Raw genomic sequence first — 23,382 nt, forward strand, 5'->3', positions numbered from 1 at the left:
GCTCATTTTTAATATTAATAGGCCAGGGACTCAAGGCCCTGGGGAGAATGTCATCTAAGTGAGGACAGCCGCTCACATCAGGACGGCCTGTGGACGTTTTCCTCTGTAGGGTACAACCAGGACACCTTCAGGCACTCAGTGACATAAGCACACAGCACGGTGGAGGGTAAAGCAGAGATGGTAGAACCTTCCAGATCTAGGTTCAAATTCTGACCTAGCCACAGGCTGACTCTAGGACATTGCGGCTAAGTCATTTAAACTCACGGAGACGTAATTTTCTCACCTGGAAAATTAGGATAATAACTGCCTCTCAGGCTATGGCGTAAGAGCTAGAGCTTGGGGCTCGTAAGCGAAGGGCCTGACACGTAGTAAACAAATGGAAGTTATTTGGATTAGAAAATTGTGAGGTTTGTAATCAAACTGGCTGATTGCACAAACTGAGAAATCGGTAAGCCTTAATGAGTCTTTGTTCTCAACTTTACCCGGATCCTACCTTTTCTTCCATGACAAAATTTGGAGTCCTGATATCTTCCTCAGGCAACTGTGATGTGATTCCCTACCCTCCCCGACCCCAGAGCCTCTTATCTATTCCAGTAAGCTTGTTCTCGGAAGCCTATCATTTGGTGGGACAACACATATGTTAATAGCAAATTGTTACCTACTGTTTACTCTGCCCTGGGCACTCTTCTCATGGTATTAACCTCATTTCCTCATGGCAGCCTCCCAACAGCCCACTGAGGTAAATTCCATTATTACCCCCATTTTACACTCAAAGCTGCCATATTGAGAAGTCGGATAATTGTTCATGGGGTAGGGCCGTGATTTGAACCTAGGTGGTCCGATTCTGGAATCATGTTCCTGACACTTACTCTTGGCCGGCCTTGAGATACCGTTCTTGTTTTGTGTCACATGGGTTTACTTTTCAGTGCTTCCCTCAGTGGAGTCCAGAGTTGGGGGCTTTTACTGAATGTTGGTCATCGGGGCCAAAATGAACCTGTGACGTCTACAGTCAGCCCACCCTAGCATCTGTTCCAGGCTTCTTCTGTCCCCAGTCTCGAGCAGTCCTAGGTGGTGCCGATCATTGCTTGCGAGTTCTTTGTAGGCGCAGGACAACTGAACCCTCCTTAACGACCTGATCTCAATTAGGAGCTGTTAAAACTAGACACTCCGTGATGGCAGGAGCCACATTAGCCTTCTTCCACACTAGTGGAAGTATATCACTAGTGCCTACATCAGCACCTGGCATATAATAGTAAGTTAGGATTTTATTGATGGGTGGATGATTAAACAGACAAAGCAGTCACACGGATCAATGGATGGTGCTCTTACAAGGAAGGTGCATATTGTTGACAACAAGAAAAGATAGAAAAAATTTTGCTGATCTTTCGCTGTATCTCTTACTCACCTTTCATTAGGGTATGGTTTTCTCCTACGATTATATTTACCTTTTGGAGCTATGTCATTCCAGGGGGCTAGGTTTCAATCCCAAGTTTGTTCATATAAAATATTTAACATCTTTGAAGCACCTAGATTAGGACATGATTGCACAATCAACTTCTCTAAAAGAAGCAAGAAAAAATATTCATTCACTCGGTGAATATTTAGTGAGTGTCTCTAGCCTGTCTGGTATCCTTTGAGGAGCTTGTAACATAGCATGTGATAAAACCAAAAAACTCTGCCCTCCTGGTGAGTTCATTGTAATGGGAGAGACGGACAAAAACACTCGCGTAAAAACTTAAGTGCCATGGAGAAAACTTGAGCAATGTGAGGGAGATAGGGAAAGATTGGGTGTGGGGGGATGTTGCTATTTAATATTGGACAGTCAGGGCTACTTTGAAATTGTAGATTTGTTTTATTCTATATCAGGATATAAGACTTTAAGAGAATAAAGGTAGTAAATATAGGGGAACAACTGGGAACTAGAAGACCTAGCTTAACATCTGAGATTTTTCACATAACTCGATAAAGAAGAAAATATTTTTGACTTATAAAATTTATATATATATATATATATATATATATATATATATATATATATATATGTTTTTGTTTTGTTTTTTTTTTCCTTACAGAGTTAGCAGTTCTGGATCTTTAAAGTGCAAGGTGGTCATACATTGAACTGTTTTGCCTTTGCCCCAGAAGACAGCTCACCCTCAACCCTTGCCCTGAATTGACCTCCCTCACTTTGGTTCAAGACCTGGAGTGATGTGTGCCCACCCCAGAACACTTTTCATCGTGTGAGGCCCGAAACATGACCACCAGTAGTCACGCATGTCCTGTCCCGGCAGTGAATGGACACATGACTCACTATCCAGCCGCACCCTACCCGTTACTCTTTCCACCGGTCATCGGGGGACTTTCCCTGCCTCCCCTCCATGGCCTTCATGGTCACCCTCCGCCAAGTGGGTGCAGCACCCCATCACCTGCAAGTAAGTACCACTGCATCTTGCTATTTTTTTTTTTTTTTTTTATCTTGGCTGCTGGGCTTAATGGATGTGAGAAAACAGGATGCTTCATATCCAAGGTGAGTTCTCATTTTGTTATGTTTTGGTTTCTCTCGCTCTGGAATTATACTTTTAGTTCTGCTGCAGAAATACAATTTGAATCTTGATACATGGTGCGGTTTCGAATTTGGTCTGTTCAGAGCTATGTTGTATTTTGCTTTCTTATATAAAATGTAAACAAAAAGGAATCGGCGGCTATGACCAACGTTCTTGAAGAAGTTGGCCACTTGCTAAAAACTGAACAGTGAATTAGAAGATGATACTGTAAAAATCATTAATGATAATCCTGAATTTAACACAAGTTTTGACTGTGAGGTCTCCTTGAATCTCTAGCTCTTTTCCTGGGTACAGACAGTATCTTTAATTATTTAATTCATATCACATAAGCTTTTTTGAGTGTCTTCATCCACTTTTGATTCTGTATTAAGCTGCGTCTTACCTCTGATCTTCTCTAGAATGTTGGGTAGAAAGTACTATAAAATAAAAGTAGAGTTAGAATTCTTCAAGACTGATGACTTAGTTATAGAAAGCATCCATATTATGTGATTTGGTTGTTTTGTTTTGTTTTGAATGTTCTGCCTGTTTAAGGACAAGCTGTCGTGAGGTCTTGCCAATGAGCTCTTGCCCAACCTATTGAGAAGTAGGTTGGGCAGTTGAGTACCTGGAGGTGAAAAAGCACATTTATTCCAGCGGGCTGCATCATGGCACCGTAGCACCTTCTCCAGGTTCTTTCGTAGCTCAACAGGAGCTCTTGAGAGCTCTACCTGGTGATTATTTCACATCTTGCTGTTCTTTAATGAGTTCCTCCAGATACTGGCTTGTTACTTGAAAGTTACTCTTGAAGTATTGCCTTCATTGTTGTGGTTTTGTGGTCTTTGTGCCTTCACTTCTTCCTTCTGCTACATTGTTAGCTCCCTGGGAGCAGGTAGCTTATTCCACCTAACTGGGGATTCTCAGCAAATGGTCCAGTACCTTCAAAAATAGTTTAGATATTCAGATGGTCTGGATGTTTGGGTAGATAGCTAGATGCATGGACAGAATTTTACTCCAGGGATGTTGATTGCCCTCACAGTATTATCATGCCTGGTGCATACTGACTGGTTTTCCTTCCTGGAATGACCTGACGATAAGTCTTCCTTTCTGTGTTGTGGCCAGAATGTGGGACCAATACAGGCTTTTCAGTTGCTTAATAACATTCTCCCATGCTTCTCAAGTTCAAATGGAAAATAGATATAGCCAAAGTAGTTTCTTCACTGTCAGGAGAAATAGAAAAAATGCCTGTATTCAAAATCTCTCGCTGACCCCAAGTGCCAGTTCAAACCCTGTTCATCCAACATGCAAATGATCAAATGAAGTTATATTCCTCTAACGCATGAAGGAGTCTGACTAAATGATTGTTAAAGCTATTAAAATTTCACCCAGGAGCGTCTGTACCTAATTCCATAGCTCAGGCAGTCTGATGGATAGCACATTCTAATGTATTTCTTTCCTCAGATCACAAGTATATTTTGTAGATTTAGCTAAGGAGTTAAGACAGTATTATCCCCGTCCTGAGTGATCTAATCTTGCAGTTGGCAAACCCTTAGACAGCCGTAGCCCCGAGGTCCCAGCATCTTTGGGTTTCTTTAGGTACTTATTTTAAGGGAAATACAGAGGATAGTAAGATCTTTATGCTGAATTAGCATCCATGAACACTTGAGCACACTTTCAATATACAAATCCCTCACCCATCTGCTTGCAGATATTTTTAAGTCTAAGAATTCTATAGAGCAGTGCTTGGCAAACTACAGCCTGTGGGCCAAATCCAGCCTGCCATCTGTTTTTATAAATAAAGTTTTATTGGGACACAGCCCCATTCGTTTGTTTACATATTGTCTATGGCTGCTTTCATGCTACAATGTTAGATCCCACGTAGCCCACAAATTAATAGCAGTTTTGCAGTTCAGAAAAGGGGGAGGGTGTAAATAATTACAATGTTTTTCTGAGGGCCTTGGGGAGAGGATGCCAGTAACTTGTACATTGCAAAGTGGCTGGGGGAGTGGCAGAAAAAGGGCGAGGTACTGAGAGTTCAGGCTGGAAACATCAAAATGGGCTAACTTGGTAGCTAATGTCTTACTTTATTATTTCTTGCTACAGACAAAGCACATGAAAGCCACTCAGATGAAATCACTAATAGAAGCCAGTGTTGATGTGCGGTCTGTTAGTCGGCCCTTGTATAGAGAGTTGTCTTCGTCTTCTTTACAGCCTGGGGTTTAGAAAGACTGGGAACAAGGGTAAGGTCTTAAAAGCTAAAGGCAGACTTTCTCTTGGCTAAAATTAAACGCCAAGTTTTATTCACGTATTGAGGTTACTTAGGGAGGTAGCTGAATTCTAGAAAGTCTCAATAACTAGCAAAACACATACTTGGGTGAAAAAGCCAGCTAATCTGGAATGCGTGTTGGGGAATGACTCCATAAAGAGGATCCTGTCATTGAGCCGTGGGATTTGCCGATGTTTCTTTCATAACCTATACACCTCTAGATTCTGCAGCTCAGCCAGAAAGAATAAATTTCCCTGCCCCGGTGACAGGGTTCTTTCAGCACCTTGTAATTAGAAAGGCTCAAGAACCTTCTACTTCAAGATCTAGTGAGAACAATTTCCATAGCAGCTACTGGTATTATACCCATTCTGACACCTCCCACCATTCAGTTCTGATTCTCTGGTCGGCCTGTTCTCCTAGGCCAGAACCTGAACTCTGCACATTAACCTCTTCCTTCCTATAGGATGCACGTTCCCCTTCCCACCTACTGACATGTCCTTGACCTACAGTCTCATTTACAGTCATTTAGCCTCTGTGGATTTTTCTTTCATCAACTCTGAACTATGTTTATTTGAAGTCTTTATGATGTTTATTATAATGTAATGTAACTTTTTGTTACATTATAACTTTTTGTTACATTATTGTAATTACAATTATGGTAACGTAATTAATGTTATTGTAATGTAATTTACTGTAATGTGATTTCATGTAAATAACGTTTATTTATGTCCTTTATAGTAATAATATTCAAGTCGTTTAAGGACAATGGTAGGGTGTGAATTGGAAAGAAAAGTTGATCTATAAAGGGGTGAATTCAGATCATCTCCAAAGCCTTTTCAGCTCTGGCAGGTGTGGATTCTGTATATTACAACTCCAGTGTTCTCCTGGTCCTCGTGCCCTTTACAACCAAACGGCCCATCTTTTCTTGATTTGTGCCAATTTTGGACCCAGTTCTGCAGCAGGAGTACCTGGCCATTGGTATGACCATTTGTGACCACTCATAATTCTGAGGGAAAGATGTGGCCACTTTTTAGAAATTCTGCTCTCCAGAACTTTCTGACCTAAATGACAATAAATATGTGCAAAAGAGAAGTGAACTTAAAAAATCTCCTATGCATGCATGTTCTTGCCTTTGTATTCTGGCATAAATTTTTTACATTTTGAAGTCCCCGTGAGGTTAGAAACCAGACATTTTAGAAAAGAGAGTTCAGGTAAGTAATAAAAACTACCATTACCATGTATTGAGCACCCTGTGTATAATCCACTGAGCACTGAATGTATATCATTCCTAATCTTTTTTTTCCCCCAAGTTTACTTATTTTGAGAGGTAGAGAGTGGCAGTAGGGGAAGGACAGAGAGAGAGAGAGAGAGGGAGAGAGAGCATCCCAGCCGTGCAGAGCCCTACGCGGGACTCAAACTCACAAGCCATGAGATCGTGACCTGAGCCAAAACCAAGAGTCGGACGCTTAACCAACTGAGTCACCCAGGTGCCCCTTAATCTTTTTTAATCGCCTCCTGAGATCTCTGCCGAGCCATTAGCAGCAGTTCCATTTTGCAGATGAAGACTGGGAGGCTTCGAAAAAGTAAAAAGCCAATACAGCTCGTTAATGTTGGCACCAGATTCCAAGCCCCCAAATCCCGGGGGTCCCTGCGCGAATGTCCTTCCCACTGTGTTGGGTAACAAGGCCAACTTAACCTCCCACAACTCCACCACGGGTCTCTCTTTTCCATGATGCTTCAGGGAGCTTTTGGAGACGAAGGACATTTAAAGGACTTCACAACCTCTTTAGTTCCACCCATTACTGTGGAAGCAGCTGTCATTTTTCACCAACATAGGAACCGAGGGTGGATCCCATTGTCAGGAAGTCACTGTGGATGCCTCTGCTCGGCTCTGTCCTACAGACACAGAGCCTGTCACCGCCAGGCAAGCATGACTCCCAACAGGAAGAAAGCCTGATATACTATGCCAGGGAACACTCAAAATTTAATGTTCCAGAGCTCTCTGTGAAAATTGGACAACTGTCCGTCTGTCTCTCTTTATGTTCCTTTCATGGTTGCTTGTTCTGTTTTATTGCCACACATGTGCTTTTTTATAGGTTGTTGTAAGCTGGAAAATATTATTAACAGTTTTGGCTTCAGAGACTCTCAGTTTAACTCCAGAATCCTAAAATGGGAGCTCTTTTCCCTGCTTCTTCAGAAAGCGCTCTCCTGTCAAAAATCACAAAATAGGGAAAATAGGGTATTTACTTTAAAAACTCGCAGCCTTTTGGAGAGACAGACTGAGTCTCAGAGTTCACAATGATGGGGCATAAAGTTAGTATTATTTCTGTATCTTTTCTTAAAGAGAAACCATGATATTAAATACAGGCAGATTGATGGTAACTAAAACCGAGTCAATTCCTATTGTCCTTAAACATACACAAGGACCCTGCTGGACAGAAATCATCTCCAGTTTCAACATGTCTGGGGCTTAGTAAATTGTTAGTGTTTAGGGAATGCCAAATACAATAGTATGGTCCACATACATGCATTCTAAATCTTTTTCTAGGCCAGATAAAAATAAGATAAAGTAAAAGAAACTTGCTAGGAATTTGAGTAAACAGAGTATAACAATTTTGCTCATTTCCTCTGCCTTTGGTCAGTGAGTATCTCTAAATTTCTGAGGCTTAGGGAGGTCCAAGGCTTTCACCTGAATATTTTAGAAATAGTTTATGTTTTGGGCATGATTAAACACTTTTAGCGGTCTTAGGCCTACAGCCACATATGTCATAGGTAAGAGTGTATTCCTCAAGACTGGACAGGTATTGATTACTTGAATGCGATGCCTCTCTTCCCCCAATAATAGAGGAATCTTTGTGTCTTCTTCTTGATGTCTTTACAATTTCCCCAGACTCTGGTCGAGTCCAACATGTAATCCTTTGAATAGTTCTAATGAGGAGCTGGGTTCATTCTGTTTGTTGAACTTTACCCCAAAGGGATCAGGAATATGTGAACATGAATTAGAAACAAAAAGATTATTGTTCAATTTCGTCAAATTAACTACAATGCCCAAAGGAGAGTCTCAACTCGGGAAGTGCGTTCTTGAATAGAAATAGGCTCTCAGTCCACAGAGGCGATCATAAAAACAGGAATGGATTTTCCGCTGACTTATTCTTGCCAATGATTATTCCTAAGGAGAGCATGTTTGAAAGAATATATACCCAAAAAAAGACCAAAAATGGAGAAAAGGGAGAGATTAATGGTTTAGACGTAATATTAGATTTCTTTAGATATTCTGTTTATTAGATAGTTAAACAGAGACATTTTAAAAGAGCATTTTTGATCTTAGGAAAATTGAGCCTATGAAAATTGGAATCACCATAATAGCTCTGAGTTGGCTATGAGATACGAGACTTTCCATGTGTTCCAAATTTGTCTTGATGAATTCATCAATCTACAGCTCCTGTACATTTCAGATGAGCTATTTTGGTCCTACTGATGGAAAACTCGTCCATATAACCTTGAGTGATAGGAAATTAAACTCCATACAGGTAGACTAACATGAGGACAGGTAGAATTAGCACCAGATGGCTGGCTGCCCCCTGGGCCATCTTCACAAGGTGTCGCCCAGCAGTGTCACAGAAGCTCTGGTGATTTATTCTGTGTCATCACGGTGAGACAGCCCCCTTCCTCTTTGTTTCTCGGTTTTTCTATTTTGACTCCCACCAACATTTGAATGGTGTTTTGGTCATTTAAATGGGAGAGAGAGAGAGAGAGAGAAGGGGGAGGAGGGTTGTATGGGAAGGAAGGAAGAGAGGAGAGAAGGAAGGAGGAAACTAGACAGACAAGAGAAAGAGAGAGACTCTAGCCCCGTAATGTGATCTCCAGGCCACCTCCCAGAACTCGAGGCCACCAGACCAACCACTGGCCGGTGGTGCCATCAGCACTCTTACTTTTTTACTTTGCCATGAGAATAAGATTGAAAAGAACTGTCACCTCTCTCTTCTTCTCTCTGCCCCTCCTCTTCTCATGTGCGCTGTCAAAAATAAATATATAAACTTTAAAAAAAATGTTTTTAATGGGGGGTGGGGCACCTGGGTGACTCAGTCAGTTAAGTGTCTGACTTTTGATTTGGGCCCGGATGACGATCTCATGGTCCGTGAGATCGAGACACATGTCGGGCTCCCCGTTGACAGCATGGAACCTGCTTGGGATTTCCTCTCTCCCTCTCTCTGCCCCTTCCCTGCTCATACTCTCTCTGGCTCTGGCTCTCTCAAAAATAATTTTTCTTTCATTAAAAATAAATTAATAAATAAAAGAGCTGCCACTCACGTAGTGTGCTACATGCATTACCTCTGTCTACCACCTGGAAAAGAGAAATAGTGAAACAAAGACTGAGCTAACCAACTTTCCTAAGGTTGCTCAGACAAAAATGACGGGACCGGGTTTGAATTCTGGCTCTGACCAATCTCTTCTTTTCACCCATCCGTGTTAGATGCAGACGTTGAGGCGATGCAAAGGTTTTTAAAACACTGTATCTGTCTTTAAAGATCTTGCACTGCTATGGGGAAATCATAATCGCCTAAAACCACTTAGATCTAAAACTCTGTTCTCTGCTCTGTAAGGTGTTAGATTTCGTAAAGCTTGTAACAACCCCTCCCACCCATGTACCTGCTCTGCATATGTTGATTTACTATACGCGTCCCGTTTCTGCTATCTTTAGTTGTTTTCCTAGCTTTCCCCCCTCTACTCCCGTGTTAACCTGATACCTGGCACACAGTGGCATCTCATTTAAGGTTCACAGAATGACCAAATCAATAGTTCTTGCTGATGGGAGATTTCGACAATTTGTGGATGTCCTTTTGGATGTCACGATGATTGGCAGCACCGTAGGCATTTAGGGGGCAGGGGCTACGAGGCTGGATGTCGGGCACTGTGCACAGTAGTTGCAAAAAGTAAAGAATTACCTCATACCCTCATTGACTTCCCACCGTCCCACCAGACGTTCATGTTAAGAACCCTCCCTCCCAGATAAATTATGTTTAACTGAACTTAGCCATAACTCATTTTTACATATAAATGCAAACGATTACATGAATTTGTTATACTGTAAATTATTTAGAGCTATAACTGCTGTGCAGATGGAGAGTAGGCTGCTCTTTTTTTCTGTTTGGGACGTTTCTAAGGGGCGCCTGGGTGGCTCAGTCGGTTAAGCTTCTGACTTCAGCTCAGGTCATGATCTCGTGGTTCGTGAGTTTGAGCCCCGGATCAGGCTCTGCACTGACAGTGTGGAGTGTGCTTGGGATTCCCTGTCTCTCCTTCTCTCTCTGCTCCTCCCCACTTAGGCGTGCTCTATAAATAAATAGATAAATAGATAAATAAACTTGAATTTTTTTCTTTTTTTTAATATTTATTATTGAGAGACACAGAGCATGAGCAGGGAAGGGGTAGAGAGAGGGGGAGACACAGAATCTGAAGCAGGCTTCAGGCTCTGAGCTGTCAGCACAGATCCCAATGCAGGGCTCGAACTCACAAACTGTGAGATCATGACCTCGGCCGAAGTCAGTCGCCCAACCAACTGAGCCACCCAGGCACCCCTAAAAAAATTAAAAAGGAATGTTTCTCTGAGTTATTTACTATTTCAGGTAATCACGTCGACATGATTGTCCTGACGACAGGGTATTCTTCATTAATAGACTTACTCACACCACGTTTTTATCAGTCTGCATTTGTAGGTAAAATAATCACTTTAATTCTGCATATTGAGGCAAGCATGTTACCACTTCTTTATGCCTGGACATTTATACTTTGAAATAGCTATTATTTTATTATAAATTACTTTGAATTCATCCTTGATATTGCAGTCAGGGCCATATATTGATTTCTTGGAAATTATATGTGTGGGTGGGCTATATTATCTATGGCTTTCATTTGGAAATAGTAAAGCAGATGTTATAAAACATGTTATTAAAAGAAGCATTACATCTTGAAGATTACTGGAATGAGTGGATGGATGGATGCATACATGAATGAATGAGTGAAAAATAATTAACAGGGTCAACTAAACTGCTTTGAATGTAAACGTTCTAGCCACTGAGAGGAAGTTTGTAAGGGACGTGGACAGGAAAAAGTTTGTAAAACCAAATCCGATGGTTATGCCAGGCATGGGCCAATGGGCATGGCCCTGGGGAAAGCCATATGCGGAAGAACGATGGACAGTTGGAAAGTGTTTGAAGTTTCCCATCTTGGAAGGCATGTGGGGTTAGCAAAGAGCCATCTAGCACTTGCCTCTATTTCTTGATGGGTAAACAGTGTCTCCAAGGTGTACAAAAGGGAATGAAATGTATCTTTATTCATGAATTTACTCTTCCAATCTTTATTTAACACATACGTGTTAGGTATTTGGAGTAGGCACCTTAGAGTGTCTCTGATGGTTTGCTGGGTAAATTTATCCAAGTAAATGGTTCTTGTGTGTCGGGTCAGATTCTCTACCTCCAAAAGATGCTCAACATCCCTAACCATTGGGAAAATGCAAATCAAAATAACAGTGAACTGGCACCCTATACCTTTCAGAATGGCTAAAATAAAAAACACAAGAAATAACAAGTGTTGGCAAAGATGGGGAGAAAAAGGAACCCTTGTGCACTGTTGGTGGGAATGCAAACTGGTACAGCCACTGTGGAAAACACTATGGAGTTTCCTTAAAAAATTAAACGTAGAATTACCATATGATCCAGTGATTTCACTAGTGAGTATTTACCCAAAGAAAATGAAAACACTAATGTGGAAAGATATGTGCACCCCTATGTTTATTGCAACATTATTTACTATGGCCAAGATATAGAAGCAACCCAAAGGTCCATCTACAGATGAACGAATAAAGATACAGGGTGTGTATAGACACAGGAATATTATTAAAGTATAAAAAAGAATTAAATTTTGCCATTTCAACAACATGGATTGATTTAGAGGGTATAATACTAAGTGAAATAAATCTGTCAGAAAGACAATTATGATTTCACTCCTATGTGGAACTTAAGCAAACAAAGAAAAAAGGAGACCACAGACAGACTTAAATATAGAGAACAAACTTGTGGTTGCTAGAGAGAAAAGATATGGTGGTGGATGAAATAGGTGAACGGGATTAAGGGTACGCTTACTGTGATGGGCATATAGAAACATATAGAATTTTTGAATCATTATATTGTATAACTGAAACTAATGTAACACGGTATTAATTATACTTGAACCAAAAAAAAATGCTACCTCCTATGCACCTCATCTTAGGATTTATCAGGACAAAGCTTGGAACTGTTATAGATTGAATGGCATATCCCAAAAGATGTTGAAGTCTTAACCCTCAGTATCCATGAATATAAATTTACTTTTAAAAACAGAGTCTTCTCAGATGATCGAGTTAAGATGAAGTCGTTAGGGTGGGTCCTAATCCAGTACGACTATGTCCTTATGAAGGGAGGAAATCTGGACACAAAAAGGGAGATAGGGAGAGAGCGCCGTGTGAAGGTTCGTGTTAGGCTTCCGGAAGACAAAGAATGCTAACGATTGCCAGCAAATGAGCAGAAACTAGCAGAGTGTCATGGAACAGATTTTTCCTCACAGCCTTCAGAAGCAAGCCTGCCTGCACCTTAATTTGGGGGTACTTCTAGTATCCAGGGCTGTTTGTGGTCCTTTGTTATTAGTTGCCCTAGGAAACTAATAAGGCTTCTAATTTGGAACTACACCTTCCTGTCACCGAAGAAGGAAAAACTATGCTTTTGATCTCTCCCTCCTCTGAAAGTATCGAGTTATTTAGCTATTTTCTCATAATTCTATGCTCACAATAACTCTTTTTCTGAATTATGTGGTTGCTTTGGCTTAGACTAATTCTATTTCAGGCAAGTTTTTGTTTTTGTTTTCCTTTATAGCCAGCCTTCCTTGATTCTGGTGGCTCCACGTCCATGGTCATGAATCACAGTGATCATATTTTTTTTTAAAAACAGGTGGCTCAATCCGTGAAGCATCCGAATTCGGCTTAGGTCGTGATCTCACGGCATGAGTTCGAGCCCTGCGCTGGGCTCTCTGCTGAACAGCTCAGAGCCTGGAGCCTGCTTTGGATTCTGGGTCTCCCTCTCTCTCTGTCCCTCCCCAGCATGCATGCATTCATTCTCTCTCTCTCTCTCTCTCTCTCTCTCAAAAAGAAATATACACTAATTTTTTTTTTTTTTAATGAGTGTATCTCTAATCCTCTGGTTTTATTTGGGTCCTATCCTTGGATCCTAAATTCCCACCCCCTTTCTTGACCTTTCCATGTCTTCTTTAATATCTATTTTGTTCTTAAATATAAACCCCCTGCCTCATGACTCTACCTACTCGTCACTGTTATATATTGGAGCCTGTGGGACTCTCCAGAAGAAGCATTCACATTACAAATTCACATTTCAAGTCCCGTCACTGAGAGATTATCAGTGGCAGTGATATGATTCTAATTATTCGTTGTTTATTGTCTCAAATATCATGTTGTTGGCTCACCCAGCAACCTCTGGCACCCTTTCTTCAACCCTGTGCTCCTTGATTTTATACTTACGAGTAGTTTTGTCATATCGTTAGTTCTGTCGGTGGCCTGGTCTTTATATCTACCCCCCTTAGTTCTCTACATCTGGGATTTTTTTAGTTACTTCCGGCCAAAACCCTTTTAAAATATTTTGGAAGCCACCCAAGCTTGTACCACGTATAAATTTAAAGATCCTGGGCCTCACTAAATCCTGCCCTGGTTCCCTTTGCCTTCGGCGAAGTGGGTGAGTCACCTTGTATAATAAGATAAATTTGATAACCTGAAAATCTGCATCTATACAGTTATTTTTTTTTTAATGTGTGTTAAAATCTCCACAAGCCATTTTACTGGTGAAGATGACTCCTTACCGACGAGCGTGCATATTTTTAATTTGGGGCTGAGAAATTTTGCCAAATACCCATAGGTGTACAGAAGTTTGGATAAAACAAAATTTCTAGGGAGTTTGGGGAAGAAGAACAGTGATTATCTGGGACCCTGTGGGCACCAATGACAGCAGTAAATTATGTGGCTATTATTTTGGGGAGAGTGGCAAAATGTAGCACCAATGAGAGGTACTACTCAGATACTGCCCTTAGCCTTGGGGAGCTTACAGTCTGAGAGATGCATACTCATTAGGAAATGTTCATCCTGTTCACCCGAGAACAGTGTAATGCTGTAATTTGGGGGGTGCAGGAGAGGAACCTAAAAATGGGGCAAGACAGGTTGCTCTTTGCAGGCCCCAACCCAGGTGCTCGAACATATTTTTTAACCTCTGTGTGGCTCACTTTTCTCACCTGTAAAATAGGACAATAAAGGTACTCAAAGGGTTGTGATGAGACCTCCATCAGTTGATGCTTGTAAACTCAATCTAGCGCTCGGCCACTAACAGTGCTTAAAGTATTTGTAACTGTGGTGTAACAATGCAAACCCTAGAAAGAGCAGTCATTGTTAGTGTCTGCGGTCAGAAGCTGTCCAGTCATAAGCAAAAACCTTTTCCGTCATGGGGCTGACATTCTCACAACCGTTTCCAAAACGTAAAGGTTGTTCACACACACACACACACACACACACACACACATTTTTCCATATTTCTTAGAAGTCCATATCAGGCATATGGAAGATTTCACTTTACAGAGTTTGTACCCTGCCAAGATTTCCCTTTAAACCTGAATTCTCTAGAAGGTGATCTTGCACTTGGGTATTGGAAAGGACTCTTGCCCGAGTAACCATGGCCTGCTGAATAATTTTGTATTCATCACCAAGAGACCACATCCAAGAAATATGTGTGTATCTGAGGTTATCTTTGACAGATGAGCTCTCCTCAGAGTCAGGGACCTTAGGTAAGAGCTGAACTTTCCTGTCTTCCCAGAGCCTATATAGGCTCTTCCGGTTACTTTTTCTTCAGAAACCATCTAATAATGCTTGGCTGAATTTTAGTGATGTGTTTAATAGTGTACATTTCTCAGGCATTGTGGTTTTTGCTTCTATTAATACCAAGCTACTCTCATATTAATCGCGTAATGGTTATGAAGTTGGCCAATCCAAAAAAACATACTTAAAGAAAAAAAGCTTATCTTGACCTTTCATAAAGTGAATAGCACTTTAATGATGACCATATGCTTAAAAAGAAAGCAAGAAAGCCAGCCTTCAGCATACTTAGTAAACCTCTTTTATCAGAATGGCGTAAAGGAATATTTTCCAAAACAGGGATTAGGGATTTCCATGAGTTCTGATGGAAATCTTCAAAACGTGAGGTGAAATTCGCACCACCCTTGACTCTTGCTCTGACCTGTAGGCGATTTTGGGATTTCTTTCTTTTTCCACAAAAAAATCTTATTCCAGAACTAAGGTCAGAATAAAGCAAAGGATGCATGTAGCACTATCGATAATATTTTGTTCAGTTCTGAATCCCTAACGGGTCAAGTATACACCTACTGATGCAAAGGCTGACATCTTCTTTAGTACTGGCCACGATTTCTCGATCTCTGCTTTGAGGACAGAGAGCAGAGAGATGTGTCCAGGGTCGGGCAAACAAAGAAGTACTGCGGACTAACAGAAAAAGACAAGGCCTGACACAGCGGGCAAAGACAAAATGTGTAACAAACTTGTACAAATCGGAAGAAAAAGGCCAATCATTAAGGAAATCCAATTCAGGACCACATTGGATGCCATGTTCTATCCATGAAAGTTACATGAAGTAAGTGTGGTGACAGAACCAAATGTTGGAGAGAACGTCAGTCAACGGACACTCTGAGATATATTGCCGTGAGAGGCTAAATTACTATCGTCATCTTGGAAATGGCTCACATTATCCTGTAAAATTGAAATATGCAGATTTCTTATGATCAAGCCATTTGTCTTCTCGGTAACTATCCTAGAGAAGCTCTTTAATATGAATACCAGGGTTCGGGGCGCCTGGGTGGCTCAGTCAGTGGAGCGTCCGACTTCGGCCAAGGTCATGATCTCGTGGTTTGTGAATTCGAGCCCCGCGTCAGGCTCTGTGCTGACAGCTGGGAGCCTGGAGCCTGCTTTGGATTCTGTGTCTCCTCCTCTCTCTGCCCCTCCCCTGCTCCTGCTCTGTCTCTCTGTCTCTCAATAATAAATAAACGTTAAAAAAATTTTTTTAAATATGAATGCCACGATTCATGTTGAAAAAATTCATGGTAGTGCTGTTTGGAAATTGTAAAAAAAAAAAAAAATTAGATACCAACCAAATATTTATGAACAAATGTAAAAACTAAGCGGTGACATTGTCATTAAATTCAATCATGTGCCTCGCAGAAAGTGAAGCTACAGGCATCAACATGCATAGATCACAGAAACACAGTGTTGAGTTAAACACAATTTTTGGCAACAGGACGTTAACATTTTTATAAATACAAGAGAAACAATTTTTGGAAGATATATGTAACAAAACTGTACATTAAGAAGTCAAGGCAATAATAAAGAACAAATCCAAGGTAATAGATACCTTCTAGAGGTTAAGCAAAATAGATGAGTGGATAGGACCGAGAAGCAGCACAGGAGTGCACGCAACAGAGGTGATAGAGTTCTAACTGTCAAATATTTAGTGATATGTTTTCTACCACATGCACATATGTTTATTTTTGTAGGTGTTAAATGCACCTTAAAAAGATAAGCTATCCCTCTATCCATTGCTTGATGGCAGTATCCTTAAACGAAAAAGTCCCATTCTGAAAAAAAGGCAAATGGACAGTGAAAAAAAGGCAAATGGACAGTGAAAAAAAATTTTTTTGTAATTTGAGTCTTAAGAGTAATTGTACTAAACAGAAGAGACTCATAAATATGGAGGACAAACAGAGGGCTGCTGGAGGGGGTGTGGGAGGGGGGATGGGCTAAATGGGTAAGGGGCACTAAGGAATCTACTCCTGAAATCATTGTTGCCCTATATGCTAAGTAATTTGGATGTAAATTTAAAAAATAAAATAAAATAAAGAAACCCTTTGACTATTAGGATTCCGCCAGATACATTATTGTCTCACTAAAAATAAATGAACAAAATATGAAAAAAAAAAAGTAATTGTACTAATGCAAATTTGAAAGTGAGATGCAAAGTAAGACTTTATTTCTTACTTACAAGTAGGCAAAGATTTGAAAGAATGATCCCATTGTTATTCAGGCTGTATAGAGAAAAGAAGACTCGTGCAGCCTTGATGGTGAGAATGAAAATTGATATATCCTTTCTATGGAATAATTTTACAGGAAATGACAAGGGCCTTAAAATATTCATACTGACGGCTTCGCATTTTTGCTCCTGTGAATTTATTTGCAAGAAGTAAATGTTTTAGTGTGCTTGGGGAAATAGGTATTAGCACAGATTTGTTTAATTAAAAAACAAAGAAACTGAAGGCAAACTTCCTCCATAATAAGGTGATTGATTAAAGTAGAGAATGAAAATAAAAAGCAGACCTTTAAAATTTTGATGGAGAAACAAATATATTGACATGGGAAATGCTCAGTAGAAAAGACAAGTTCCACAGCTAATAGAACGAAGTTTTCACTGTTAAGTATTCAGAATACTTAATATTCTTTATTTTAGCAGAAATATATTTATTTCAGGGTTTAGGACAGAGAGACTGGGGAGCATATTAATAGTTTTAAATTCTGGGTCATGGATTATCCAAAATGTTTTCTTCATCTTTATTCAGGGGAAATGCTCACCCCGATCACCTCGCTGCTCGGTGCTTGGCACATAGTAAACGTTCACTAAATGTTTGTTGTGTGAATGAGTGCGTTAAATGGTAGCTCATGGAATTAACTAAACTAGAAGAAAGGAGACTTCTCCTTGTGCTAATTCAGTTGCATTTACTTGAAACAAATATCTTACCTACATCAGTATCCTTGTCTTTCAAGTGTCCCATTAATGGGGTGCTCAGGGGCGCCTGGGTGGCTCAGTCAGTTAGGCGTCCAACTTCGGCTCAGGTCATGATCTCACGGTTTGTGGGTTCGAGTCCTGCGTCGGGCTCTGTGCTGACAGCTCGGGTCCTGGAGCCTGCTTTGGATTCTGTGTCTCCCTCTCTCTCTCTCTGCTCCTTCCCCACTCATGCTGTCTCTCTCTGTCTCTCAAAAATAAAACATTAAAAAAAATTTTTTTAAATACAAGGAAAAAGGTGTTTGTGCCTGATTCCATTTCGTTTCCAAGTAATGAGCCCTTCAGAGGTCAGAGGGACATTTGCATTTTGGAATAGTAACTTTTGAGCTAAGTCCTGATTCCACAGTGGCAGAGACTCTGCAGTGGTAGGGTTTCCAAGGAGATAATTTGGAATAGGAAATTTATTCTCTCAGCTTCTTCAAAGCCTGTCCCATAGGGTATCCACATACTTGACCTGTGCCCAAGGCTTCTTCTGTTTTAATAGACTCCAGGTGGATTATAAACGTTATTAGCATCACTTTGTAAAAAAAAAAAAAAAAATCATAATTATCAATCTTTGAGAAACTTATCTTCTTTTTTCACAACAAATAGGTGAGTACTTTTTAGTTAACTCACTTATATCCTATTTTATTTGGGGGAAAAAAATTATGACAACTTACAAAAAAGTACATGTATCACTTTTAAAAATTAGAAAGAAGTATATTTAGGAATGAGAAAATAAACACAGTGAAACCTTGGTTTGCAAGCATAATTCATTCTGGAAACCTGCTTGTAATCCAAAGCACGTGTATATCAAAGCAAGTTTCACGAACCATCGGCTCATTGGTGATCATGTGACGTTTGGCCTCACATACCCCTGGTATTGTGAGACATCGCTCGCTTATCAAGTTCGAATTGATTAGAAACGTTGGCTTGTTTGGGGGAACACTCGCAGAACAGGTTACTCGCAACCCAAGTTTTCGCCGTATTAGAAAAATGAGTTGAAACCAACTTGAGGCCAGTGCATTAAAATGCATTGCCTGAGATAAGATAATAAGCGTTGCCCGGACGTCCTGAAAGCCTGTCCCACGAAGAAGAAGGTCCATGCAGCCGTAGAGTTGACAGGGCTCCTAAAATGGAAGTGCCCCAGCTCTCAGGAGAAGCACAAGTGAAGCACATCCCAACCATACAGCAAGTCCAACTCTGTTGATGTGTTTGCGTTTTTAATAACATCCCTCGTTGTGGGCCAGATTAATCATTCCGCAGCTCAGTCAGAGAAAGCAGGTCCCTGCGGGGGTCCCAAACAATGTCTCCAGGTACATAGCTCTCTCACCATCGGAACTCAATCCAAAAATAAATATTAGACTGTCAAGATAAATAAATGGTCTTCATAGCCTTCAGGCACTTCTCCATGAAAACCCTTTCCCTCAGCCAAGGATTTTTGTGAGCATTTGAAGAGCCATGAATTTGGGGTTATACTCCCTTGACAAGGACGGAGAAGCCAAAGGCCAGCCCCCCACCCCCAACAGGGTTTTCGCTCACAGCACAGTTCTGAATCCGAGCCAAAGGGCACCAGATCATGGAAAATGTAGAGCAGTGTATTTAAAAGCATAGACCTCAGAGTCCGAAAAACCTCCGCGTGACCCAGCTGTGTGTCCCTTGGATAAATCAGCCTACCACTCCCTGTCCTCTTGGCATTGCTCTGCCCAAATCTTATCTGCCTGGAATGTAGGGCCAGCATGAGGACGTCGAGAAAGAATGCTCGAAGTGCCCTGCACAGAGCTGCTGCTAAACCCGATTTATACCTTAGTCTGGGATATTTATAGGGAGGCAGGGAGTTGTGAGGAAGGGGGGAATGCGAAACCCTCCAAGAGAAAGTGGGAGTGGAAAGTCGTATATGGAGCGAAGACTCTTTCTCCTGGAGGGACAGCTACCTCAGCAGAAGCCACTGGACTCAAGGATGCATTTTCCTCAACTTGGGTTCGTTTTCTTTGGACGCTGGAAGGAATCGTCAGTGAATGTACTCACATGCCCCCTCGCCCTCCCCACCCAGCCCCAGCCCCCAGACACACTCTTCCAAGGCTGATGGGAGGAGACCGTTGATGTTTCCAAATGTTGAAGCTGCCTTTTGTGTGGTCATTAAGGTCCCGATTTGTGCACTGGTGTGCGGTTGTTTTTATTTTGGGGGGAAATCTGAAGTATTCCCTAAACGTCTTGTGGACTTGCATTACAGAGCACAGCAGGAGATATTTAACTGGCAAGTTCTCTCTGAGGTCACCGTGTGCCACATTTTTTTTCACGGAAAGCTTCAACGGCTCAACTAAAGAATGTGTTTCTTTAACAGGCAAATGAAAAAGCGACTGCTGGGTGATTCCTTGAGGTATGCTTAATTAATTCCAATCTATTAATGACGGCAATTTTCTAGTTTCAGATGATAAATGGCAGCCCTTCCTAAAAGGCATCTCGAAGAGAAAGGATCTTCTCCCCACCCCCAGATTTTTTTTTTTCTTTGTCCTTGGCTACTTCTGTCGCTTGCTGCTCAGAGTGAGCTCACGTCAGTAATAGTCATAAATGATTTACAAAAGTAATTCCTGCCTAATCACTTGGGACTTGGAGGTTTTATGATGTTGCCAGATGTGCCATCAAAAAAAAAAAAAAAAAAATCATCCGGTTCAGAAACTTGTGATAAATCGAGTCAGAATCCATTAATTCCCTGAAGGCAACTGGTTGGTTTGCATGGATTTGTGCCGGGGCCTCACCCATCTTCATCGGCTTCTCTTTATCCTTCTGTTCAAGTGTGTAGAAGACAACAAAGAATTCTGTAAACACAAAGTTACTAAGGAGCGGTTAGCATTTATTAAAGACCCTAGCACAACTTTAATGTTTGTCTCATGTGTTAAGAGGACATTTTAGTCCAATGAAAGGGGTGGGAGGGGAAAGTGTGAAAAGCCCCAGATGATCCCAGTTCTCGCGTAGACTCTGTCTGTCTGTCTGTCACTCACAGTGCCGGTGCCAACATTGCATAAATACTCAGATGTCGCTTCTAATACTCTCCCCTTTTTTTGAAAGCTCCCCGCAGAATTCTTCTTTACTTCCTCTGAACCCTCACCGTATGAGCTTTGTGTCTCTAATAAAGAATTTTGGCTATTGCACCTTATAAGGGTTTAGTGGTTTAAACATTTTCCCCTCGTAAAATTGTCATCTTGTTGAGGGTGAAGCCCACGTTTTCTCCAACTTCACTTTGGATGATGTCTTTTCTTTCATTAGGAAGAGTCTAACTAATTTTGGTGAATGAAGGAAAGAATCCCAAAATGGATGACTGTGAATTTTCATTCCAAAACACATAGTGGGGGGGGGGGGTGGTGGTGGTGGTGGAAGGGGTGGACAAATGGAAGATCCATACTGAGCTTTTTAAACCACTTTGTTGGACTGCATACAAATAACTAAGGAAGTTAGCAATAGAAGACTTTAAATCAGCTTATATTGTCTACCCGAGGACCAAAAATGGCACCTTCCCAACCAGGAATTCTGTATTCCTAAATCACAATCTCTCCGTGGAGATTAAATGATCTGTAATCCCGTGTAACAAGGCACAGTAGTGTACTCTGATGACAACTCTCTGGGGAAAAAGTTCCCCATGTCATCTCTGATTACAAAGTCAAGGAATCCTGTGAATTTGCTGATGTATAGGTTCCCCTTTAATGTAAATGCAGGCAAGGAAGGGGGCAGACAATGTGGAGTCCTTTAGGATAATAGACAAGTGTTGACATAATTCCGAGTCCTCGCAGTTATTCTGGAAGTGCTTATTTAAACAGCTTTTCCGAATTGCCCCAGTGATGAGAGTTTTGAGTGTTCAGAATCTAACATTTGCATAATTCTTCATCTTTGGCTCTTCTCGGACGTAAAGGTAGTATTTTTGCCCAATGACTTCATAAATATCACAGTAGGAGTCAGAAACCTTTTTGATGTGATTCTTGAAGTGCAACTAAATAACCTCTCATAGTTTAACAATTTATAGATCAAACAGAGGGAAGCACTCTAGCCTCTTGGGGCCCCTCATAAGCTAATGATTCTCCAGATTTCCTGCTACCCTTTTGAAAGATTTGATTGGTAGAAATCAATGTAATGGTTTTAAAACTATTAGTCAGTCCTGTTGGGGAGTTAGCTCTGTTTTCAAGGACTAAATGTACAATGATACTTAGACATTGACCACTACAACTTAGATGATTTTCTCGTATTAACTATTAGATAGTCTCGCCTATAATTTCTTTTAATGCCTGTGTTTACCGAATAGAAATAGCTCGTAAATGTCCCAGCATTGAGACATCAGAATGTATCAGAGTGTAATCTATCTAAAGTAGAACTCTAGAAAATTAAACTATGTTTTTCTCACTTTTCTATTGGTCTTGGTCCATATGCACAAATGGTTTTATATCATTGTAGTCATGGCGCAAAGTCAGTTTTTAATTATGGTTCTCTTTTTCTTTCCATTACAAATGCCTGCTGTTGCTGCTTACCCTGTTGAATGTTGTTCAGGATATTGCTAACTGTATTCCACAATTGTGTCTTTATGAGCCATGCCAGGGGTAAGAGCTTTTCTGTTTTCTATAGCGCAAAAATCACGTTTCTAGTGAGGGGGGAAAAAATTATCTCATGGTCACGGAGGATCATTTGGCATGGCTTCTGCCTTTTTGGCATGGCTTCCTGGAAGGCTTAGAGTCACCTTTGTAGTTCGCTTTAAATATAGGATTAATGGTGAACATTTTCCAGACTTGCCTCCCTTTGTGCATTACATTTTCTCTGTCTCATCCAGTTCTCCTCTCTTCAACCAGTTTTCAGTTTTGTTCCAGTTCGTTTTATGTATATCATATAAAGCACTTAAAATCTCTTTATAGAAATTTTCCTTGTATTATTTTAATATATGCTTCATAATTATTTTAGTTTCTGTGTGATAGTTTATGGAACGGAGGCAAATTATTTTATGCATCTTTGGCATTTAAGTGGTCTCTTTGTTTTGGGTTGTTGTTGTTTTAACTGATGCAGAAAATAACTTTCACATCCGAGTTTTTTCTTAGGTCCATTTTTAAAAATTATTTTCTTTGGGGAAATTTTCCAGACTGAAATGGCTCATTCAAAAGTTTTCCTCTGACAACCAACCTCAACCTAACTTTGCCCTTTTTTGAAGGTAGGGAAGAGGATTAATCCATGGTAAATCTGCGTTTACAGATGGGCTAAAGGATGTAGTTATTGCCAAAAATTTACTCCTTATAGGAAGTAATTGAAACTTCATGTTCCAGTCTGCTCAGTGAATATATCACTTCTGTGCAGAAATAGGCCAAAGTAAATCTGGGCTTCACAAGTCTCAACATAATGTAAAATCTTCCTTGCTTAATGGAAGAGAAACTACTGAAAATAAAATAAATTTACTGAGTAAAATATTACATAGACACTAATTTTTAATATGCCTATAATAGGAATTAAAACCTTTGTGTTGGGGGGTGCCTGGGTGGCTCAGTTGGTTGAGCATCTGACTCTTGATTTCAGCTCAGGTCATGATCCCAGGGTTGCGGGATTGAGCGAGCTCCACGTTGGGCTCTGTGCTGAGCATAGAGGCTGCCCGAGGTATTCATTCTCTCTCTCTCTCTCTCTCTCTCTCTCTCTCTCTCTCTCTCTCTCT

The 23,382-nt window shown here is 40.8% G+C and overlaps 1 protein-coding gene across 1 annotated transcript in view; it reads left to right on the top strand.

The window, feature by feature from the left end:
• Positions 1-2,077: 2,077 nt before the first annotated feature.
• RARB (retinoic acid receptor beta) overlaps positions 2,078-23,382 on the top strand; it is a 404,400-nt gene continuing 383,095 nt past the window's right edge. The window contains exon 1 of the mRNA XM_049628899.1: positions 2,078-2,429. Within this exon, the coding sequence (XP_049484856.1) occupies positions 2,252-2,429 (178 nt within the window). The 5' untranslated portion in view covers positions 2,078-2,251. The remainder of the gene's footprint in view (positions 2,430-23,382) is intronic.

This window comes from Panthera uncia, chromosome C2 (genome assembly GCF_023721935.1).
Source record: "Panthera uncia isolate 11264 chromosome C2, Puncia_PCG_1.0, whole genome shotgun sequence".
Classification (NCBI taxonomy): Eukaryota; Metazoa; Chordata; class Mammalia; order Carnivora; family Felidae; genus Panthera; species Panthera uncia.